The 24,183-nt window shown below is 46.3% G+C and overlaps 2 protein-coding genes across 9 annotated transcripts in view; one reads left to right on the top strand and one right to left on the bottom strand.

Annotated features, from left to right (window-relative positions):
• Positions 1–273, top strand: part of ATP6V1C2 (ATPase H+ transporting V1 subunit C2) — a 53,741-nt gene extending 53,468 nt beyond the window's left edge. For all 8 annotated transcript variants that reach the window (XM_049652525.1, XM_049652524.1, XM_049652529.1 and 5 more), the window contains one exon: positions 9–273. In XM_049652525.1, the coding sequence (XP_049508482.1) occupies positions 9–193 (185 nt within the window). In that variant the 3' untranslated portion in view covers positions 194–273. The remainder of the gene's footprint in view (positions 1–8) is intronic.
• Positions 213–23,169, bottom strand: PDIA6 (protein disulfide isomerase family A member 6). Its single transcript, XM_049652532.1, has 13 exons — positions 23,064–23,169; positions 17,107–17,248; positions 12,811–12,868; positions 12,321–12,447; positions 10,434–10,540; positions 9,083–9,213; positions 8,584–8,698; positions 7,842–7,982; positions 7,002–7,086; positions 6,802–6,874; positions 5,527–5,685; positions 1,816–1,912; positions 213–1,218 (listed from the first exon to the last, which is right to left on the bottom strand). Exons 1-13 carry the CDS (start codon positions 23,080–23,082, stop codon positions 1,150–1,152), a joined length of 1,323 nt encoding a protein of 440 aa, XP_049508489.1. The 5' UTR covers positions 23,083–23,169; the 3' UTR covers positions 213–1,149.
• Between the last annotated feature and the right edge of the window lie 1,014 nt (positions 23,170–24,183).

Below are 24,183 nucleotides of genomic sequence, written 5' to 3'. Positions count from 1 at the left end.
TTTTGCAGGCGTCTGTGGACATCCCGGGGCTGCAGCTCGGCAACCAAGACTACTTTCCTTACGTCTATTTCCACATCGACCTCAGCCTGCTCGACTAGGAGCCGCTGGCCCCACGAGGCCTTCCCGTCCGTGCGGACTCCGCAGACGCCGCTCTTTCCCTCGGCCGCGGAACCCCACGGAACTTAGAGTTTGAGAGAAATTGCTCACAAAAGTTAGTTACAGTTGTATTTATTTTTTTTTAAGTTACAATAAAGAAATGCCCCGTCCTTTGAATGGTCTTTTATGTTCGAACGTAATTCAAAACCTCACTTTACATAAATGGGGACTGCCTAGAAATTGGTCACCTGCTGTTTTAATTTTGTGTCTTAACGGATCTCTTGGGACGGCTTGGGAAGAACATTAAAAATCCTGAGCTGACCGTATAACCAGCTAGATTTCCTAACAGTCAGTGGGGATGGCCCAAAGACAAAATGTTGGGCATGAAATGTCGTTCTCAACGGACAACCCACTGTTCTTCATCCTTCTTTCCGTAAACTCGCCTTACGTTTCACATTCCACAGATGGCACCTGGCCTTGCGGGACACACGTAAAAATCCGTATTGTGGCAGGCGTCCAGATGGTGTCCTTGGAATCACGAGTATTTTATAGGGAGGAAAGACATCAGGGTCATCCCTTCATGGTATCAATTTACTGAATGGCTAAATTTACTGAATTTATGATGTGGACACTAATTTCATACGTATATTGGCATTGTCCAAAATATTATTTTATTTTTTAATGGAAAAAAGCCATCAATATTCAAATGAAAGAATCACATTAAAAAACTTATATATAAGAAACAGCCTCCAAGAGCATTCAAGCAGCAGTCAGAGAGAGGGAGGGAAAAATATTTCAACAGCCCATCAGTTTTCTCCAAAATATTACTTGACAGAATACAACCCAATTCACCGGCTACAACAATTCATAGAATTTTTCATTGTTTTCTTGAGATGCAAAAGTTCACTGTTGCAGTGTTTTCAAATGACCAATCAAGTGCTACTTCTTGGTTAAAAAGGCCACTGGTAGATTCATCCGATCATGAAGAATGTTCCTTCACTGCTGGGGAAATCTGCTCCCAAGAAAAGAAAACTGAAGTCTGTGCCAAGCCTCTCACAGCTCATCCTTTTCCAAATCGTCCAGCTCCACGTCACTGAGGTCAATGTCGTCTTCCACGGGAAGCTGGGAAACAAAGCCACTTGTTAGGCCCTGCAGGAAGAGCTGGGAGAGCTCGCGGGCTCACGGCGGAGGAGCGAGGTAGTTTCTAGAGACACCCCAGATCCCAGAGCCGGTTCTGCCCTAATCTGGCTCCCGCTTTTCGCTTTGCCTATCATTTTACAGCCGGAAAAGCCGAGAACTTAGGTGAGGTAGGATCTTAACAGATCACCTACCTCTTTAACACCGACAGCTACTTAGCTCGTCGTTTTGAGGGGGGAGGGGCAGAAGTGTGCCAGAATCCACGATAATTCCAAAGTTGTCATTTTGTGCTTCTCAGACACAAAGTAAATGGATTCCGGGTGAAATGCTCCGTTTAGCGGTAATCATCAGGAATGAAACCTCATTCCTGAAATTTATCTTGGTTGTCTGTCAAGACTCTGTCACGCAGCCCTGAAAGGCTCGCGAGGCTATGGCACTTCTGACACCACGCCACGGATGGAAAGGACTCGGCCTACAAACAGCAAAGGCGCCCTGGGCCGGGGAAAGTGAGGAGAGGCGGGCGGGACAAGCACCCCGGTGAGGAGTCCCGCACGCGCGTAGCCTCCAGCCCTGGGGACTCACCTCGCCATCCTTGCCGTCCCAAGGCTCTCTGGTGCTGATGGCGGGGAAGGCCCCACCTCCCACAGGTGCTGTAGATCCGCGCCCGAAAGAGAGCTCCCTGAGGGGACAGTGACCAAAGCAAGGACATACTGATGAAGACACGATGTGTTAAATACAATGACTCGCCGGCTAAGTTTCTGCACAGGTGCCTCTCACGTCTTGCTCCCGCAGTGCTATCCGCTCAAGCAAGGACGACAACGTAACCAGGCATGAAATGACTAAGGTCTTGGCATCAGATAAAGCTAGTTACTACTACTAATTAAGAAAAATAAACTTATTTTGCTAGAATACAAATTTAAGTACGCAAAACCTATCAAACATTAACGTAGAACACAGGCAAAACGTTTGATGAACAAAACTGTAGACTAACCCCCAAAACACTTTATGAAAGACGGCATCTTAAAACGAAAATTCGGTTTCCTTCCCCAGACTTCCAATAGCGAGCAGAAGCACTTAACACCAGCCCACAGGCAGATCTAGAGGTGATGGTGGCAATCCTCATCTCCAACTTTTAAGACACAGAAGAAAGAGTTCTATGGTGACAGGGCGTATTAGGTCTTGACTCTGACCAACTCTGATAAACATTTCATTAGAAAGATGTAGAGGCAACCGCCAGACTGGAAGCAAGCCTTCTTTAAAAAAAGTTTCCAAATGGTGAAGGGTGCTTGGACTACAGGGAAGAGAGGAAAAGAGACAGGAGTGGAAGTGTCCCACGTGTGTCTGGCAGTTCTTTGGCTTGGTGGAAAAGGGGGGAATTCTATCCACTGCCTTTGGCTACCCTGCATTTTTTATGACGTGTTATCAGTGGTTCTCAATGGAGCGAGTTTCTCCCTAGGGGACATGTGACAATGTCAGGAGACATTTTTATCATCACAACGGTGTGTGTATGCGGACAGTGTGCAACTGGCATGTAGAGGACAGGTACTAAACACCTGTAACACACAGGACAAACTTCTGGCCCACGATGTCACAAGCGCCAACATCGAGAAACCCTGATGTCCGAAGAGGAGTTACGTTCAGAAAACCGATTATCCACATGCTCTAGAGCCGCGCTCCACCGCCATCCGCTGAGCTCTAAGTGTGACACAGGGCAGGACGCTGGCCTCCATGCCGTTGCGCGTGCAGGGTCAAGAGGTACTGGGCACAGCGAGTCAGACCTGTGTCCCTCGTAGTCCCTCAAAAACCTACACCAGAATGGCTCCATTTGCTGTGAGGGGACACAGGCCAACCCAAGCTCTGGCTGACCTAAGAAATACAAACCCATGCAAGTAATCAAAGGCAAGCCAGTGCTTCTACTTCTTACTAGTTTGGGACCCTTAATCAGATTATTCATCATCTCTGAACATCAGTCTCTTCATCAAGAAGATGCCGAGATGTAGGGAGTCGGTGCTCAGAAAGCAGCTACCTTCCTACTTTTTTTAATTAGAAAAAGATTTTTTAAGGTTTATTTTAGAGACCGAGCATGAGCGGAGGAGGGTAGAGAAAGAGAGGGAGACACAGAATGCGAAGCAGGCTCCAGGCTCTGAGCTGTCAGCACAGAGCCCGTCACGGGGCTCAAACTCACGAGCTGTGAGATCATGACCTGAGCCGAAGTCAGCCGTCCAACCGACCGAGCCACCCAGGTGCCCCAACATTCCTACTTAATGTCCTCAGCAGCAGCAAACCAGAAGGACTAATGGAAAGATGCCAGGCCTCCTTTAAAGTGGAACAAAATTCTTCTTTTCTAATGTTTATGTATTTTTTGAGACAGAGAGAGAGAGAAAAAAAACACAGGATCCAAAGCAGGCTCCAGGCTCTGAGCTGTCAGCACAGAGCCCGATGCGGGGCTCGAACTCATGAACCATGAGACCATGACCTGAGCTGAAGTCAGATGCTCAACCGACTGAGCCACCCAGGCGCCCCAAAAGGGAAAAAAATTCTAAGGGAACTATGCCTTGAGGGCAGGGTTCGATTGTTTAAAAAAAAAAAAAAAAAAGTGTTTTAACAGCTCAGTCCCGCTCCTCCCCTGCGCCCCCATTCTCTTTGCAGGGCTAAATGCTATCGTCTCTTCTCAAAGAGCCCCGAGAAACACGGCTGCTGCTTCAAACAACGAACTTCTGTGAAACTCGAGTCCTTTCTTCACTTCCGGCTGCATCACGCACAGTGACGTACTCGTATGTTTGGCTGCTACGCCGAAAGGAACACTTCAATAACACACCTGCAGGGAGAGGTATGGGAATCGCTAACACTCGTCTTGGGTTGACTGTAGCTGTGAGTTGCTGCCAACGTATTCATCACGGGCCGTCTCGGCTTCAGGTCTGTGGTTTCCAAGCGCACACGTTGGTGGACGTGGACACCGACTCCCTGGCGGGCCTGGCACCGTCCACCGGCGGCAGCCCCCTCACCCCTCCCCGGCGACGAGCCGCACGCACGTCCAGTCTCGTCAGAAAACAAGGCGCACGGGACTAGAGACAAGTATACTGTCGCCCACTGTGTCTCCTTTCCACCCATTACTGCGTCCTCTTCCCCACTGGTAACTGGGTGGGTTCTGAGGTTCTCCGCCGCCTTTAAGGCACGAAGTTGGAGAACCGGTGGCCTGTACGATCTCCAGCGCAACAGCGACGGTCTCAAGTTGACAATGCGCTACTGTCCGCAGCTTTCCCACGAACCAGCCACCTCCTCCGTACTAAGACACAAAACACACGACAAAGAACAACAAACCAGAGAAGGGAAACCGGTTGAAAGAAATGTGAATAAAATCAAAGCCGCAGTTCGACCTGCCATTTCCAATGAGTCCACAGGCTCAACCTCATGGTTACTGATCCCCCTCAGACATTTCTTACGATTTTCTCACACATTTCTTACGATCTGTGACACTGGAATCAGCTGCTGAAAAAGGATGACATTTGATAAGCACAGCTGACCCCTGCACGTGGGGTGAGCCATACAAGTCCACTTGCATAATTTTACGGTAACGTGAGTGTATTTTCTAGCATCTTCTTAATAATACTTATTGTAAGAATACAGTAGATGGTACACAAACCATACAAAAACCGTACTATTTACCAAGAGCTGACGATCAGCCAGGCCCTGTAGTAGTGAGCAGAGAGAAGGTCCGTGAGAGATGTACCTGTGAGACTCAGTCAGGAGGACGAGGTACGAACCAAATTACCGCACACCTGAGAATTAGCACAGTGTCAATGCCTCATGTTTACCTGAAAGATGATCAAGTCAACTTTTGGAGGAGTTGAATGGCCGGGCAAGACAGAGAGCTCTATCAACTGGATTTTGAGTTTCAGAACCCATTATGTTGTTTGCACGTTGCTGGAATCACTTCAGAAGTACACGTTCTACCGCTACCGGCCAGAAACGGAAGCCGCGTTAGCTGAGGCGAGAGGCACAAAGCATGCTGGGGGGGCGGAGGGCTGCTACCAGCCCAGAGGAGACTTGCATGAGATCAGAGAGCTCGATGCAATGGCGCAACAGCAAGGTGGCCTCTTCCCCTACAGAATGCTTCCACGGAAAAGAACAGAAGCGCAAAACGATGACTTAGAACTCGAACACCTAATTCCCCGGAATGCCAAATGCACACTAACTCCACGCACTGCCTGGTCCACGTAAACCTAGCTTTGAACCCACGCCACGCAGAACCAAGCCACAGAACAAAAACAACTCAAGGAGGCAAGAGATTACCTGAGAAACTCGTTAATGCCTTGCTCGCTGAAAGATCCTTTCAGAAGAGCAAATTTCATCTTGCGTGCATTGATGGCTGCCATGGCAGGGTACCCGAAGCCTCCGATCCCCAACGCGTTTTCAAGCTCAGATTGGGCCCCAGCTTCTGTCCACAGCCACCTAGAAAAACAGGCTTGTTTTAGGGTAAAGATCCCTTTCAAAGTAGTTAGAATCGAATCAGCAGATACTAAAAAAAACAAAACAAAACAGATTACACTCCCAACATTTTATGGAATGAAATGGATGCAGAAACAGAAATAAAATACAAAAATAATGTATTCTGGATGTTCCCTACACTCTACCTCCAGAAGTCTCCCAAATCTATATACAGTTTGCTCCCAGCCTCCAAAATACTGTCCGCTAAACCTGCTGGGTTTTCTGTCTCTATTACGTGAAATGCTACTAATATCATTTGGACAACAGGGCACGTTCGCCAGTAGGATAACTTCTTCTTAAGACTTACTGGTGTATCATTATTCAATCCCTGTAACAATGCTCAGCCACAGTTCTTACTCAACTTCTACAATGGTGAAGAAGAAGGATGCCAGAATGCGGTGCTCTGTAGGCACACCACACTTTGTTGAACTAACGGGAGGGGGCACAAGGTCACTTGAGGGGGACAGCAATGGCCCGAGGAGGGTGAGACAGCAATGGATAGAGGACGAGAAACAAAAAGTTAAATCGGAAAGAAGCAGACATACTTTGTTTTAAAAACACACCTGTATCTGGGGCGCCTGGGTGGCTCAGTTGGTTAAGAGTCCAACTCGATTTTGGCTCAGGTAATGCCCTCACAGTTCGTGAGATCGAGCCCCGAGCTGGGCTCCGTGAATTCTCTCTCTCTCTCTCCCTCCCTCTCCCTGCCCCTCTCCCACTCATGCCTGCACTCTCAAAATAAACTTAAAAAAAAAAATAAATAAAATGATTCTTATGAGAAAAGGTGCTGTGGCACAGACAGGTAAAAGACCTGCATTACTTCTTTTCCTTCTGAGAGACGAAGAGACACAGCACAAGCGGGGGAGGGGCAGAGAGAGAGACACAGAACCCGAAGCAGACTCCAGACTCCGAGCTGTCAGCACAGAGCCCGACGCGGGGCTCGAACCCACGAAGATCATGACCTGAGCCAGAGTCAGACGCTTAACTGACTGAGCCGCCCAGGCACCCTGAACCAGACGGTATCCAGGCAGCACTATGCTCTCCTGTCCAAATCATACTGAGAAAATAAGTTCAGCAACTTACCCCCACATTTTCTTTTTGTATTTGTCTGCCAACTTAAGAAGAACTTCTAAGTACGAGTTTCTGCCAGCAGCTCCTAATTTAAACAGAAAATTTTGAAAAGGTAAAAATAAAAGGATCTGAAACACTCATCAGCTTAGAAAGCGTTCTCAGAGCAGGCAGCACAGAGCAGTCACGGAGAAGGGCGCCCCTGGTCGCCGTACCCGTGTCCAGGATGTGGGGCAGCACGGCCACGACACACAGCTGGTGCTCCTCACAGGTCTTCTTAGCGATGTCCTCGTCGATGATCTGTGGGCCCAGAGCACAAGGGGTGGTTGGAAGGCCACGGACACAAAACCCAAAGGTGAGCCTGACGACAGAGACTCGGTACCATCACGTTCAATGAAGAGCAAAGACTTCAAGAGACAGAGCGACTCCCCGACACTCCAGGTTCGCGCTACGGCACCACGGACAGCTGGCCTTCCGGGTCTGTCCCCGGGCCATCCCGGTGCTGACGCGGCACCTGCTGACACACGTGGGCTCTAGAAGCAGACAGCCTCGGAGGAGCCTGGCTCTGACAATCACCTAGCTAGACAGATACACGTGTATTATATATTTATGGGGATTTGAGGCTCTCTGTGCCTCTGTTTCCTCACATAAAATGAGATAAAAACAGTATTTACCTCTAGGCATTCACGTGCGAACTGAAAAGAAAATATACGTAAGAGCAGAATGATGCTGTCACACTGTCACATGACTAGGTGCTCCACAAACAGCAGCTGCGGCTGAGACAACGGGGAGAGAGCGGCCAGGCGCATTCTATTTTTAAAAAGCTTGGCACACTCGTCCTCCTAGTGTAAGGATTGTAGTACTAAAATTATGAAAAGCAGCAGTTTATCAGGCAGGTTTTCCCCACTTGAAAGTCCAATAATACTTTAAAGAGAGCATTTTAAAAGAGAAGGGACAAAGTCCATTTGGAAACACCAAAGGAGTGTCATTACTGTGTGAGAGCCTCCCCCATCAGACATGGTCGGTTCTGATCACGAGTGACGGAAGCGGTTTACCTCAAGCAGCTCAGGAGGTGGGGCATTGTCAGAAAACAAATCCAGGGCCCGGGAGACGATGTCAGATCGCGTCCGCCCCCCATCGTAATCCACAGGAGATTCCCCCTTCTGAAATATCTTGATTGTAGGAAATCCCCTAATCTATTAAAAAAGACAAGAATATAAAATCAAACTAATATTTAATAAGGAATAATCTTCACGGGTTCTAAGGCTACCTTATAGGTAATTTAATAGAACAATAGTCCGAGGCTGCATCAGTGATCAGGGAGGATACACAGAGGTCTGTTGATCAGGCAGTTTTAACAGCCTGCCCACCAGGCTTAGCGGAGTATTATTCAAACCTTCCATATGTACTGAATACAACGTTATCTGCTCTAGAACAAGCGGACCAACTTCAAAAGCACTAGTAGTGACTTGTAAGAGCCTGAGCAAGCTGAAAATTCACATGCAGCACACAGCAGAAACAGTGAGATACTGTACTTAAAAGAGAGAGAGAGAGAGAGAGAGAGAAAGAAAGAGAGAGAGAGAGAGAAAGAAAGAGAGAGAGAGAGAGAGAGAGAGAGAGAGAGAGAGTCAGTCCTGAGTTCAAGACTCGTTAGTTTTAACAATAAAGTAATTTAGTTTCATTACAAAATGGCCAAACATCTCCCCTCCTACCACACAGGGAAGCCCGGATACCCGATGGAGTCACAGCTGAAAACAGCGTGTACTCCTCAAAGACGTTCGCCATCTGGACACTCACCCCGTACCGGCCGGCCAGAACCTGGTTAACCGTGGCGTCCACAGCCGCGAGCTTCACTTTTCCTTTGGTTTGCTCTTTGACCTCTGTGGCTGCAGCAGCCCATTCTGGCTCAAGACTATGGAAAAATATTTGCACTTTAAAAGTGTGTTTTAACCGTCAGCACGAATACTTTAACCGAGACGCGCATCTCTGCCCAATGCAGTCACACCGCGCTTGGAAACCACTGTGCGTAGCTTTGCGTACAATGTGATGCTGTCTTTTCACGTTCACCTCCCAGGTCTCCGTCACTCCCTCCCCCGCGCTAGGTCCCTGTTAATCTTTGAAGCTGTGACAGCAGAAACTCGGCACCAATGCCAATGTTTAACATTCACTCGGGGTCAGAGCTTTCCTGGAGGAGATCTTGGTGACTGACCTGCCGTCTGGGTCAGCTTTTTCAGAGCCAGCTAGGTGAATATATTAAAAGCACCGGGACTCAAAATACTTGGTAAAAGGCCCTTACTTTTTGCAGTGTCCACACCAAGGAGCGTAAAACTCAACCATCCAAACGTCTTCACTATCAAGGACATTCTTGTCGAAGCTGTCGTCTGTCAGCTCAATTACATCCTTCTTACTCGAACTCTCACCTCTACCCTGTCGCATGTGACATTAAACAGTTAGTTACACTTGGCCAGGAAGAACGCTGTTCTTATTCTAAATAGGTAACAGACAATGATCCCTTCCGCATCTTAACGAAGTTTGGAGTTCTTCTTTCTAGTGAAAACCATTCTACTCCACTTGGGGTCATTCCTTAATATTATTATCACTTGTCAAACAGTGTTTACTCTCAATCACCAGCACCTCCAGTGTGAGCTATGAATATACCGGAATTCTCTCGCCTGCCGTCGTGCTAAGAGAAACCCCCACACGGCTCACAGAACCACCCGATTCTACTCTAGTTCCGACTGGGCACAGCTGCTTCCTCATCCCAGGATGTTAAACATAACCAGTTACTACCTTTCCATAGAGAAAGTCTCTACCATTCAAGAGAGCTAAAAGTAACATTCAATTCTTTATTTTCAAAGAACGTTCTTGAGTACCAAACCTAAGAAGCAGTTTCACTATACTGCTTTCGGATGCCTGGGCCAAAAGCCAAGAGCATGGAATCTTTGGGTAAATTCTACATCTGTATAAAGAAGCTACTTTTACTGGTCTCTGTAAGAGTGAAGGGCCATTTTACCTTCATTTGTAAGAATTTAATGCCCTTTCACAAGAGCATTTGGTTAAACTTCACATCTCATACATGGGCATCTAAAATACCAATCCATGGAACAGGAATTTTTCTCTTCTTCCCTGTCCACTGAGATTGAATTTTCCAAAATTTCAGGCTGATTGCCAGATACAGGCCAAGAGGTCGTTCAAATTTCATCCCTCTTTGTCCCCAAGCCGATCTGGTCTCTCTCTCCCCACTCCGGAACTACAAATGCCAAAGGGTCCCAGAACCTGGCTTCCCGGTCTGAAGCTCTTTCTCGAGAGGTGTACAGCCCAAACTCTTCCCTTTCAGTGCTGGGCCGAGGAAGCCCATCTTGTGGCCTGATTCTTGGCCTATAGTGGTGGCCAGATGCTCTGGGACTAGAGACTTCTGAGGAGGCCAAATCAACAGGCTACGTGGCTCATTCCCTCTGGCATGAGCTGATCCAACCTTGTAATATCTTTTAACTGAAAGTTCACTAATTTAAAACATTAGTAGTAACTACAAAAAAAAAAACCCAAAAAACAAAAATAACCCGCCCCAAAACTATCCTCTACAAAGAGTCCATATTGTGGCATCAAACTCATCACACACATTCAAAGTTGACATCACACAGTCTTACTTGTTTTCCAGAACTATATCCACCACCCCTCCCCCCAAGGCGATCCTTCACGAGCTGGCGCAGAGCACTGAGAGCAGCATCTACAATGGCTTCGCCAGTTCTGCCACCTACAGAAGACAAAGGACAATCAGACGAATGGGTGGTGGGGGCCGTGTGCCTATAATGACACGACCTAAAGACATGGCCCTTTACATTTGTCAGATTTCTGTCAGCTTTATCTGATGTTTGAACAGACCCAACAACACATGGGTATTTAACACACAGTCAAGTTCTCCCTGTAATATACACCGCACTTGACTTTTCCCTTGGAAAACCAAATCCTCTCCTTCAGTTTTAGTTTATTAAACACAAACATCCTGTTCACCTACTAATGCCATCCGCAAATGAGAGAAACTCACAAATGTCTACTGAACGTGTAACATGTATACAGATGAATAAGCCTATTATCTAGTTAAAAAAAAGCAGGGGACGTTTCTAAATACAAATTACATCGAGGAAAATACAGGAAAACTATTTTTTTTTTCTTCCTTCCTTCCTCTTTCTATTTTATTTTTGATCTATTTCTCTCCCTTTCTATTTTTTTTATTTTTGAGAGAGAATGAGGGTGCACGGGGGCGGGGCAGAGACAAAGGGAGACACAGAATCCGAAGCAGGCTCCAGGCTCCGAGCTGTCAGCACAGAGCCCAATTCAGGGCTCAAACTCACAGACCACGAGATCATGACCTGAGCTGAAGCTGGATGCTTAACCAACTGACCCACCCGGGCTCCCCAGAAGAAACTATTTCTATGATGACAAGCAGAAAAAACTGTAGAAAAAGTAGTGAAGCCAAGTAACTGGAAAGCAATCCAGGCGCCTTCTTTCTATCTTGCTTACAATACTTGGGCTGTTTTAGGTTCTTTAGCTGAATTCTCTCCTAATCTAAGAAGTAACAAACACTGTACTGAAACTCAATAATGACAACAGCCTTTAGAAGTTTAACCAAAAAACTATACACTCGAGAAAAAGTCAGGGGGGCCTTTAAGGTATGAAAAACGTACGAATAATATGGGCCACGCTATCTTTAGCGTTCAAAGGGAAAACTCTAATAAAATGTCTCTAGAAAATTCCATGTATTTTTTAAATAGTTTCTTACCAAACTGCCAAGGAAGATAGAAAAACATCTGAGCACACTTTTAGCCCTGACATTAGAAAGAAAATACAGTACAGCAACACGCAGTATATAGTCAGATCGTGTGGGACTGTGGTATATATTCAGATGGTGTGGGACTGCGGCCCCGGCTGACATCACCACGTGTGTCACTTTCTAATACAGAAGGGCCAAGACCTCCATCCTCAGAACCGGTGCCCCTGCTACCAATCTACTTGGAAATATGCCAAATCAAGAAATATACTAGGAGGGGCGCCTGGGTGGCTCAGGTTAGGTGTCTGACTCTTGATTCTGGCTCAGGTCATGATCTTGCTGTTTGTGGGAATGAGCCAGTGAGGGGCCTTGCTTGGGATTCTCTCTCCCCCTCTCTCTGCCCCTCCCCCACTCGCAAACTCACTCTCTCTCTCTCTCTCTCTCTCTCTCTCTCTCAAAATAAAAAAAGAAAACAAATGTACTAGGAAAAAAGAGAGGGGTTTTGCGCTCTAGACCAAGAGGTGGCAAACTCTTTGTAAAGCGGCAAACACAAACGATTTTGAGGGGTGCGGGCCACCCGGTCTGCTGCAGCGACTCGCTTCGGCCACTTCAGTGTGACAGCAGCTACACACGACATGAAAGTAGGTGTGACTGTTTTGAAAACCTTTATTTACAAAAACAAACGGGCCCTTGCTCCTATTTTTTACCTACTTGTTCAAATTAAAATTCCAACCAGGGGAATAGGGTAGTTAGGAAAAGTCCTTACCCTGATAATCTTCTGGTCTGTTTTTGTTGGATCCAAAAATCTTAATGGTAGGAAATCCCTGAACACCATATTGACCTCCCAGGGACTGGTGTTTGTCTGCGTCAACTGCGCCAACTTTCACAACATCCTGTGAAAATGTAAGAGTTTTATCCATTTTTCTTTTCCACTGGAGCAGATTCCACAAAGATCCATCACTGAACTCATGTAGACTCCAAGAGGATACAGGGCAAGGTTAGGTTTACAGACAGATTTAACGAGACCTGGGGCCTGGGAAGTCACGCCTGCGTGGAATGACGGGAGAAGTGGACGGAGCTCTGGAGGGGCCTCTGCAGCACCAAGAATTGGTGAGACCGCGAGGATTATGTCATTAATCCGGAAAACTGACTCAGTGAAAATAGCCAATGAACTTCCGGCGGCACGTTAAGCCCGGCTGCGTTCTTACTTATTATACACACACAGGTGAATGCACGTGGGCGTCTTGGAAACTTACTTTTAGCGCGGTTGCTACTTTCTTCCATTCTGGTGTCAACCTCTGGCAGTGGCCACACCTTTCAGGAGATAAAAGCACAAATGAGGCAACGGTTCAAGTCTTCGATCGTCGATTCAAAAATACTCTACCGACACCCTACTGAGGGACACGCACAGGGGTGGCTGCTGGCAGGGAGCACAGGCGCTAGTGAAACATGATCGGTGACGTGAAGGAACTCGCCATTTTAGGATTCTACTATCACTCTTCCTCATGTACTAATTTTAAAAGCTTCCAAGCCACTGTTTTTTGTTTTTTTTTCTAATTTTTAACATTTATTCATTTTTGAAAGAGAGAGAGAGACAGCGTGTGAATGGGGGAGGGGCAGAGAGAGAGGGAGACACAGAATCCGAAGCAGGCTGCGGGCTCTGAGCTGTCGGCACGGAGCCCGACGCGGGGCTCGAACTCAAACCGTGAGATCATGACCTGAGCTGAAGTCGGCCACTGAACTGACTGAGCCACCCAGGTGTCCCCCCAAGCTACTGTTTAAATTGTGTTTAAAGAGTTTAAACAAACCAGCATTTGTAACTCTATCCCTGGGTAGGAACTTTAGCATTCATCTGGTCAAGTGTGTCCCAATGTGTGGTCTGAGTTGTAAGCCTGGGCAAAAGGCAGATTCTTAGGCCGCATGAAATCCAAACACCTAGAGAAGGGGTTCAGGAACCTACATCTTAGGAAGTTCAACCAGTGATTTTTAAGCCCATCAAGATTTCCTATTCCCTGATCTAGTCCAACCTTTTCATTTTACAGATGAAGCATCTGAATTAGAGCCTAAATCTCAATGCTCTTTGGCTCCCACAGCAGCACGTGGGGTTACAAATGTACACGTAATCCCAATTTTATATGCCTAGCAAGCTGAAAAGTATTCAATACCACAAGATGGTGACAGAAGAACAGGAGCGAGCAAGAGACAGAGATAAGAAGAAAAGAAAATCCTTCACGTTACAGTATCTGAAATAAATTATTGTGAAACATCACACACAGACAGTGCTTCTAAAAGTTATATATACAAAAACCTGGTACGTTCATACCATTTATCAAGGTTGCAGTTTTACTGTTCATTTTCAATACTGAATAACATCCACTGCGTGAAGATACTAAAGCTAGTTTATCCACAGGTGATTAGTTGTTTTTTTTTTAACAAAGTCGAGTCTCCTAATTCAGTTTTTAAGAACCTAATGAGTAACCGCCAGGTGCCCAGACCAAGAGGAGCCCTTCATACAGGATTTCATTCTGTCAGCACATCACTGAAGACGGGCCTTGCCATTTTCATCTTACAGATGAGGAGACAGGGGCTGAGGAGTTAAGAAACCTACCCAGTATCACAAGTCATCTGGTCACAGAGCTGCCGCATAGGTCTATGTGGCTCCAGGTCCCACATTCTTCATCCCTGTATATTGGTGGCCCCTTCCATAGGGGCCTAACCTTAATCCAGTATTTTAAAGGTCAGGATCTTCTGAGAAATGTCCTGTGATGCTGGTTTACGTACTTGCATATAGTAGTTTTTTGCAGTTCAGGTGAGCTACTTAGAAGTCTGGGGGTCAAAGTTTTATAGGACTTTGTGCCTCTTTCAATGAGTTTATTCTATGAAAGGACCCCTATTGGAGACATCAGAGTCCATACTCCTTCAATTTCAATATTAAGCGTAGTGAAGACCGACAGAAATGCCACACGAGTCGAGGTACAGCACACCTCTGACCCAAGGGTTCTTCCCCTGCAGTCCAGACCCCGAAGGACTGGTGTATAAAAATTCAGGGGCTCTAGGAACTTTTGGTGGGGGTAAAAACACCTCTATTTCACTTTTTGGGTTTTTTTTTTAATGTTTTTAAGAGAGAGAGAGAGAGAGAGAGCCAGAGGAAGAGAGAATCTTAAACAGGCTCCGCACTCAGCACTGGAGTCCAACACAGGGCTCTTTCCCATGACCTTGGGATGAAGACCTGAGCTGAAATTCAGAGCCGGATGCTCAACCGACTGAGCCATCCAGGCCCCCCCTATTTCACTAACTTGTAAATGAGACGCAGACTTCCCTTCAATTATAAACATTAACAACACACCATGAGCACTTGTGACTTTGTCACAAGTGAAAACTCAGCCCCTTTCAGATCGCTACTACAGTTTAACTTCATTTCTGTCCATTGCTGTTTCAAAATTATGACGTCTAGGTGTTACATCTGCTGCTGGAGCTTGGTATTTGCTGTCCCAGTACAAGAGTACTACATAATCACATCAAAATTTGTTTTAGTATTTTGTGAATGTTATTTCAATGTTTTAGGTTCCCTTTGGGATCCTATATGCTTTACTCCATAGATGGAAAAGGAAAACCTTTATTCTGGAAAGAATTCAAAGCCTTCACCAAGCTGCCAAGTCTGAGCACAAGAAGAGGTTAAAGGCACCTGCTCTAATGACACCACCTCTTACCCAAAACACTGGGAGGCCCAAGTGCCATGTCACAAGAACAATTAACTACAGGATCCAGACCCATCCTTCTCAATGATGCTGTTTGATTCCATTTTGGAATGAGGTATATTCTCTCATAGCGAAGCTTCCCAAAACAATGTAAATTACTCACGTCATAAATGATTAACAAAAAAAAATCAAACTTGCAAAAACTGCATACAAAGGCATTCAACAAGATAACAGTTCGTACATTTACAATTTGTACATTCCACACAGAATCCTCATTTGGATTTGACACACAAAAAACAAAGAGAAGCTTTAAAAAAAAATGATGAAGGGGGCGCCTGGGTGGCTCAGTCGGTTAAGCGTCCGACTGCAGCGCAGGTCATGATCTCACAGTTTGTGAGTTCGAGCCCCACATCGGGCTCTGTGCTGACAGCTCAGAGCCTGGAGCCTGCTTCCCATTCTGTGTCTCCCTCTCTCTCTGCCCCTTCCCTGCTCATGCTCTGTCTCCCTCTGTCTCAAAAATAAATAAACATTAAAAAAAAAAAATTAAAAAAAAAAATGATGAAGGCATTAGGATGAACAGTATTCACAAAGTGGTAACATAAATTTTTAAGCAGAGGGTATTACCTTAATTTGCTACACTGAACATTAAGCGAAACAGTCCACAAGGACCGGCATTGAGTTTCCAAAACTGTTTCATGGTCTTGCAGAGAAAAAATGAAAGCAATAAAAGGAAACCTCTCATCAGGCATACTCTGAAGTGCACCCACTCAGGTAAGAAGAATTTGTGATAACTCCATTCACTACCTCCTATGTGAGCTTAGGGGACATCGCTCACATCTACAAGGACGATCGGGATCTCAGATAGCTGTACGGTTGATCTGCAGATACAGCTGGCTGGGGCTCAGGCCTCCCCGGACCTGAGTGCCCACGGCCCTGCTGGTTTAGAGAAGTAACAGCTTCGGGCACCGTTTGCAGTTTCCATTAACCAGTCTCTGCACTTCTACCTGTTGCGTTTTTGTTTTGTTTGCATTACACGTTTAACTCCATAAACAATTAGTGCAATACCGTGTTTTGACTATATATAGTTGTGACCGTTAATTTCAATGAAAATTCTATCTTTACTCCACAAGGGTTTTTTTCCAGCAATGCATGTAAGTCAAGAGAGGAATTTTTAAATTAAATCAGATTGTTACAATTATGTATTTCTAGAAGCCACTCTCTTCTTCAAGAAACAGAATGGAATCGATCACTAGCTTTTCCCTTTCCTATGCCCAATATTCTTTCAGCATAAAGGAGTTTCCCTTCCATCAAGACCCTACTTATTACCTCATTACAGAGATATATCTTCTTAAAATTATAAGAAAATATTTCTTTCTTCTTTCTTGCAACAATTAGCTACTTCAACCTTTTTCCCCCCCAGTGGACTCAATCTCCATGGCCTTTAACAGACAACACTTTGTGGAATCCCCCATTTTCCTCTCTACTTCTTTTATTTATTTATTTATTTTTAATTTTTTTTTTTTTTAAACGTTTATTTATTTTTGAGACAGAGAGAGACAGAGCATTAACAAGGGAGGGGCAGAGAGAGAGGGAGACACAGAATCTGAAGCGGGCTCCAGGCTCTGAGCGGTCAGCACAGAGCCCGACGCAGGGCTCGAACTCACGGACTGTGAGATCATGACCTGAGCCGAAGTCGGACGCTTAACCGACCGAGCCACCCAGGCGCCCCCTCTCTACTTCTTTTAAACACGCAGTAAACTAGACAAACTAGATGACTAAATAAAATCACATTTTTATATAATATTCCTAATTTTATAAAGTACCATAAATAATCCACAAGTGCTTTATACTTACCATGGGGCATAGAACTCTACAAGCCACAGACTATCACTTTGAATAACTTCTCGGTTGAAATTGGATGGAGTTAATTCAATTACATCGTCACTAGAGGAATAGAGACCATTCACTGCTAGAAAGAAGGTACAGCTTATTAGACCTGCAGTAAAAGACAAAAAGCACACCATTAATGACAGGGCTCAAGCTCTGGCAGGAAACGTCTTCTTGAATTGCCCAAGGTTCTTCACACAGGAGGATGGCCTGGGTCAGGTCCTTTCTAACCCCCCAGTGCCCATCCCCCTTGTTGCTGTGGCAGCCCCTGGAATTTCACTGCCACCGGTGCAGCACAGAGCAAGTAGGAAAGAGATCCACACTCTCATCTCTTGAGCTGCAATCGAAAAAGAGCTCTAACTTAGGTGCTTTTTACGTATTAACATTTTCACTCTTCACAATCACCTCGTGAAGTAATAGTATTCGTGCCATTTTATGGGCGAAGACACCGAAAAATTGGGAGGCTACCCTGTGGCCCCGAGTAATCCACACAGCATTTATTTTTTGTGTTATTCAGTTGCAATATTAGCACACTATCTCTTTTTAACGTCTATTTATTTTTGAGCAAGAGAGAGCACGAGCGGGGGAGGGGCAGAGAGAGAAGGGAACAGAGGATCCGAAGTGGACTCCACGCTGACAGCACTGAGCCTGATGTGGGGCTCGAACTCACGAACCACAAGACCATGACCTGAGCCAAAGGTGGACGCCCAACTGACTGAGCCACCCGGGCGCCCGAGTACAGTATCTTTATTAAACTTCCTTTGAAGGAAAAATTAATTATTTGTCTTGTCTACTAAACTGGGACTCTATCAAGGGCAATACTTGTTTTTATAAATATTTTTATTTCTACTCACACTATGTATGGCAGTCACCAGACACTTGCAATGCTGCTGGATGAGCTTACAAAGAATTTTCACGTAAATGTTACAAAAGAAGGATGGAGTGTTATTGTCTTATTAACAGCATAGTTTAGCCACACTGTGGCCCAAATGCATTTTTGTTGGCTACTGTAGGAACTTAAAACGTAATTGTTAACAATTATATAGGAAAACAAGTTCTGGATGGACTTAGAAATATCTTAAAAACTAGGGGCGCCTGGGTGGCTCAGTCGGTTGAGCGTCCGACTTCGGCTCAGGTCATGATCTCACAGTCTGTGGGTTGGAGCCCCGCGTCGGGCTCTGTGCGGACAGCTCAGAGCCTGGAGCCTGCTTCAGATCCTGTGTCTCCCTCTCTCTCTGCCCCTCCCCCACTCTCACTTTGTCTCACTCTGTCTCTCAAAAATAAATAAATATAAAAAAAAAGAAATATCTTAAAAACTCAAAACGTTTTTGAATTGGTAGTACTATCAAAATTCCAATCTCCCTTTAAACATATGATTTCTTTATGTTTTCTAATTGCATTGTCTAAGACCTCCAGAACAATGCTAAGTAATGGACTGTTCTTGACTTTAGTATTTTCTCATTTGCTGACTTTTGAGTTGAAACAGATAAACTTTAGGATATTAAAGAAATTTCTACCTATTTCTTTTTTTTAGCATCTGTGAAGATGATCATACAACTTCTTTCTTTTAATCTACTGATGCAACAAACGGTGAGGCGGACCTGTGTCCTAAGGCAGCGGACGGGTATGCCATTGTGGTCACCTGCTCATATGCTTATTCTGTAGACGGAATTTGGAAGAGTTCAAATGGAACCTTTTTGAATAACCCAATGGTAAATTTCTTCTGGAAGGAATGTACACCAGTGTTAACTGTTCTGTTGCTAAATATTTCACCTTATGCTTACGGAACCACTTTCAAATGACTCCAAATACACTGGACCACTTGGGTTTTCACAGCATTACTAACTAAGAGTAGGAATCGCCCCTCGTTTGTAAATAAGGAAACAAAGGCACTTCTAGGGACCCATCTGCTGTCTCTAACTTCTATTTCCAAGCTCTTCCCATTAAACCATGTTGTCTTTTAGAGCTCAGGATAAAATGGTTCAGTATGTCAGGGGCATGAATAAACAACATAATTCTATTTTTCAAGAACACTGCATTTGATTTGTAGACGTGGCTAATAACGTAGGAACTTTATATGAAATAAAACTGTGGACTTTGGTAAGGGGGACATGAAACCACTAAAAGGCTATCCTGCAGGGGGTATGACCAGATTTGCTTTCCAGAAAGGGCGTTTTGGCTGCAATGTGGACAGCAGATGGGGGAACTATCAGGAGAGTGGGGTCACACCTAAACTCAGGGGAAGATGGAATGGCCAGCAGTAACACCCGCTGCTGGGGGGTCAAGTAGGAGACTGAAAACGATCTGGTGGATTTCATGACAGAGGATCCCCAGAGCCCAGGACAGCTGAGGTGGAGGAGTGAAAACAGGCAGCAGCCAATCTGCAAAAGACTGGAGACAGTAGGAGGGAACAAGTTCATGAAAAGGGAACTCTGTAACAAGTTTCACTATAAAGAGCACAAGAGAGCAAGCAAACGTGGGGCAGAAGGAAGGTTTCTTTTTAAAGATGAGAGTGATCTGAGCTTGAAGGGAAAAAAAATATGTGGAGTGGGAGAGGCTAAAGATAAAGTAGAGGAATAATGAAACAAAATGCCTGGAATCCGAATCGGGAAGGGAGGGAACCCAGAGTCAGTGGCAGGGGTAGCCTGGGGCAGGATGGCCCCTTTTCCACTTTGAGAGGTGGGAAAGAGTGCATGTGGATGGAGGTCAGGCCAACCAAACTGGGGTTGCCTTAATAACTGCCGCTGTCCAACATGCTAACCACTCACCACATGGAGTGAAGGTATACAAAGTGCTAAATTTTGAAGACTTGGTAGGGGGAAAAAAAAAGTACCTCATTAATATTTTTGATATTGGTTACATGCTACAATGATATCTGAGATACAGTGGGGAATAAATATGTTAAAATTAATGTCCCCTGTTTCTTTTTGCCTTTTGAAATGTGGCTACGAGACTATTTAAAATTAGATATAAAATTTGCATATCTCTACTGGATTGTGCTGCTTGATAATCTTTTTGTTGCTGCAGTAAAGGTTAAGTGGAGTTTGACATATTTAACGAATCAAGTAAATTAAGACCAAGCAGAGACCATGCTAATTCTGAATAAGCTCACAAGTTAAGACTGGGCCTGGAAAATCCTCCATGGAGATCTACTTTCTAAAGTGTATTTTTTGTAAAAAATCAACATAAATCAATACTTGTTCAATACGCTGAGCTCAATGTGAAATTTTCAAAACTGGAAAAGCAAAAGAAAACCCATGAACAGTCCCACTAGAATGGGCAATTCATATTTTGGTGATATTCATATGGACTTCTCTGTGCTATTCGGAAGTCTAAAACTTTATTATATTTATATGCATGTGATCTTACTATACATTCCTTTTTGTAGCCTTTTTTCCCACTCAAAGCAAGTTTTCTACATAATTATGGATTACTTTTTACCCCCCGTATAACCATTTTTAATGGCTATATCACATTGCCCATCCACCACTAACAGAATTTCTTTCCAATTTTTCACTATTAACAGGCCAATGCTGAAAATTCTTACACTCTTCCCCCTTCAGATAAATATGAGTATTTCCTTAAGAGAGAATCCTACAAAGGGATTGGGGGTATAGTATAGCTAACACTTTGATCTATGTATCTATCCAACTACCCTCCAGAAACTGACATGTTAACTGAGAATAACACTTAAATGACACTACACACCAGGCAGTGCGTAAACACTTAGGATATATTAACTCATTTTAAGAACTCTATGTGGTATGTGTCTCATCATGCCCATTTTTAGACCTGGAAATGGAGACACAGAAAGGGTAACTTGCCTAAGGCCACATAATTAGAAAGAGAGAGAACACGGTTATGCAACCCACATTTTAAACCAAAGGACTGGAGACTGCATTAGTATAATCCCAAGGAGGGTCATTAGTTAGCTTGTGGCAGGAGAAGTAGGTTCACTGCATTCTCTTGCCAATCCGGGACAGCAGGCTGGAGTCACCAAAGGGATGGACCATGACTCCACCTCAGGAATGTGCTTCCTTTACATACAAAGATGGTCGTGGTTGCTGACACTCAGTATAACAGGGACTTGGGCTGCTTTTTTTTTTTTTTTTTTTTCTCCTAGTAACGGTGCTAGGCTTTTTGTCTTTAAAATTTTTTTAATGTTTTTATTCATTTCTGAGGGAGACAGAGTGCTAGCAGGGGAGGGGCAGAGAGAGAGGGAGACACAGAATCCGAAGCAGGCTCCAGGCTCCGAGCCATCAGCACAGAGCCCGATGCGGGGCTTGAACCCACAAACCGTGAGATCACGACCTGAGCGGAAGTCGGACGCTTAACCAACTGAGCCACCCAGGCGCCCCGACTGTTTTGTCTTTACGTTTTGCCGAATTCTCAGAAGAACCCCCCCCCCACCTTCCTTATAAATGGCTCTCTAGTGGGAATGTCTTGATGATAAAGATTTGAGACTTACACTCCCTAGAAGGCAATATGACCACATAGGGCTGGAAAAAAAATCGAACCATGCTACTCAGAAAAACAGACTGAAAGATGTTAACTACCCCCTATGAAAACCCTCAAGAAGACAAACAAAACACTCCGGGCCACTTAAGATGATAAACTGGGTCAATGCCGACTAATAGTGTTCTGTTTCTAAAATTCACGTGGCTGTTCCACTCACTGATAATGAGCACCAATGGGAAACTGGAACATCCAAGTGTCTAGAATCTATGTGAGCAGATGGTTTTGCCATCTGTGGCTCCCCATTATTCGTCCACGGTAGTGAAGGATGTCATAAATCCCCATCAGTAGCCTCTCTGTCCCACACCTGCTACCAAGAGTACACGATCCCCTAGCACTCACCTAGAAACCAAGAGGGCTCCCCAAAAGGTCTGACTCCATTGATGCAAATAAATGATAGAATCACAGACTCTTTCCGCGCCCAGTATGAATTCACCCAAGGGACACTGAACAGAGACTAGAATCTTTTCCCCTCCTCTACGTTCTCTCTGCACTACAGCAAATATTTATATCTTGTTTACCCTCTTGACACCCATGTGAACTCGTGCATCCTGACAACCACCCAGCGGGGGAGGACTAGCCCAGAGTGACTAAGTCACTAGCTCGCCGACACACAGCTAAGAAATGCAGGGCAGGGCCGGCTGGGGCTCAAACTCTGCGGTCTGGATCCAGGGCGTTCAGGTAACGAAGGTTAAGGGCGCCTCGGCGGGGACCAAGGCGAGCCAGAAAAGGGTCGGGATCCTCAACCCCACTCACTGCACAGTTTCTAAAACAGGGATTTACATAATTCATGGTGGTCTGCGTCCCATTTAGTTTTTAGAAGTTCGCTCACACTTGAAGCGCTTTGGGAAGGCACCGTTGCCTTTCTAAAGCAAACTCTTCGGCCTTTTCCAGGGCTGGGTTTCGGTATTTCAGTTTTTCTCAATTAGTGGGGACGGCATTAAACAAGTGGTGAGGACAAGCTGCAGGGTGAGGACCCCGCGGCCGTGCCGTCTACACGCCAGGGTGAGGAGGGCGGGCCCAGGACAAGGGACCCCTGACCCTAACCCTCTCCGGTCGCCCCCGGCTCCACCTCCGCCAGGGATCGAGTCCTAGCTGCTCCGCACGGCTCGAACGCAGCTCCCGGCCCTCACCCTCGCCCGGCCCGGGGCTCCCGGTGGTTCTCAGGACGCACCACCCCGGGACTCCCCGACCCCGTCGCGCTCGCTCCCCGGGGTGGGCTGCGGGAGCCCCGCCGCGCTGCCTCCCCTCCGCACGCGCCCCGAGACCGGCAGGGCCCCGCACCCCCGCGCGAGGGGCGGCCCCGGCCGCATCCCCCACCCCAGCCCTGGCCCCGCGAGGCCGCCCGCCCGCCCGCCCTGCCCCGGGCCTCCCCGGCGGCCCCCCGGGACGAGGAGGCTCGCGCCTACCCAGCACGAGGCGAGCCATGCCGAGCTCCCGGGCCGCCGCGCAGTCCCACCGACGCCTCAGCTCCGCGCGCCGCGCCCCCGCCGCCCCACGTCCCGCCCTCGGCCCGTGAGGCAGGCGCCGGGCGGTGCGGCGGGGACGGGCCGGAAGGCGCTCGCCAAGCCGTGGCCGCGGCCCATTGGTTCCAGCAGGCTTCGCTCATTCGCGTGACCAATGGGAGGCGGCCGGGTAGAGGTTACCGGTTTGATTTTTTTATGGAGGGCGGAGCGAGCGGCGGAAGGAGGGGCTTGCTGGGGGCGGGGCGGACCACCCTTTCCTTCCTCCGTGGCTCTCGGATTCCCCCAGCCCGAAGCGGGCTGTCGGTACTTTCCCCCACGTAGAGTCCAGTATTTGGTTCTTCTTATCTTAAGGGTCTTTATTCTCTCTTTCCCTCCCTTGCCTCTAACGAGCCCCTTTCTAGCCTTCACTCATCCCCTGCCCCCCCTACTCTCCACCCCTTATCCTCTTTGTCCCCCAGAGAGGATAACTTTCTTTGGGCGCTCAGTACATGTATGACCTTATTAAATGACACTTTAATTTGTCCTGTGCCTTGATGGGTATTCAATCAAACTCTTCCTAATCATACTGTACGTACTGTGCCTACCATAATTCAACACTTATTTGTTTGGTTGAATTACTTTAGTTAGAAGTTCCCACGTCCAGGGCATCTGACTCCAAAACTTTTTTTCATTGATAGGACCTTGTTCTCTGTAGAAGCCCTTGGGGCTTAAGCTTCAGAGCTCCTCAGAGGGTTTCCTTCCTCACCCTGGGAGGGGCCTTTGCAATATGATCAGTGATCACGTGTTTTGTAAAATTTGCAAAAGTAAAATATTTTAAGCGTAGCAGGCTAAGACATGGCATCTTTCCACTCAGGTTTCCCCTCCTGTGTTTGGATTGACCTTGAGCATTTTGTTTTCGTATTCGTACTGGTTTATTTCTCTGTAGTGCTGAATGCGTGAGACAGCTCTGCTTCTGGCGGAAGGATTTGGGAGTCACTACGGTGGAAGCCAGGAGTTGGTGATGGCCTGTAGGGAGCGCTTCCTGGAGGAAGTGGCCCTAGAGCTGAGTCTGAAACGTTTGCTG

This window comes from Panthera uncia (assembly GCF_023721935.1).
Source record: "Panthera uncia isolate 11264 chromosome A3 unlocalized genomic scaffold, Puncia_PCG_1.0 HiC_scaffold_12, whole genome shotgun sequence".
Lineage (NCBI taxonomy): Eukaryota > Metazoa > Chordata > Mammalia > Carnivora > Felidae > Panthera > Panthera uncia.
The sequence above is the reverse complement of the archived record's forward strand: the minus strand, read 5'-3'. Positions and strand labels throughout refer to the sequence as shown.

Coding starts and splice junctions, on each gene's coding strand:
- PDIA6 (XM_049652532.1), bottom strand. Junction 9,214..10,433: donor GATATAGTTCTGGAAAACAA/GTAAGACTGTGT, acceptor CACATGCGACAG/GGTAGAGGTGAGAGTTCGAG. Junction 8,699..9,082: donor TGGTGTGGACACTGCAAAAA/GTAAGGGCCTTT, acceptor ATTTTTCCATAG/TCTTGAGCCAGAATGGGCTG.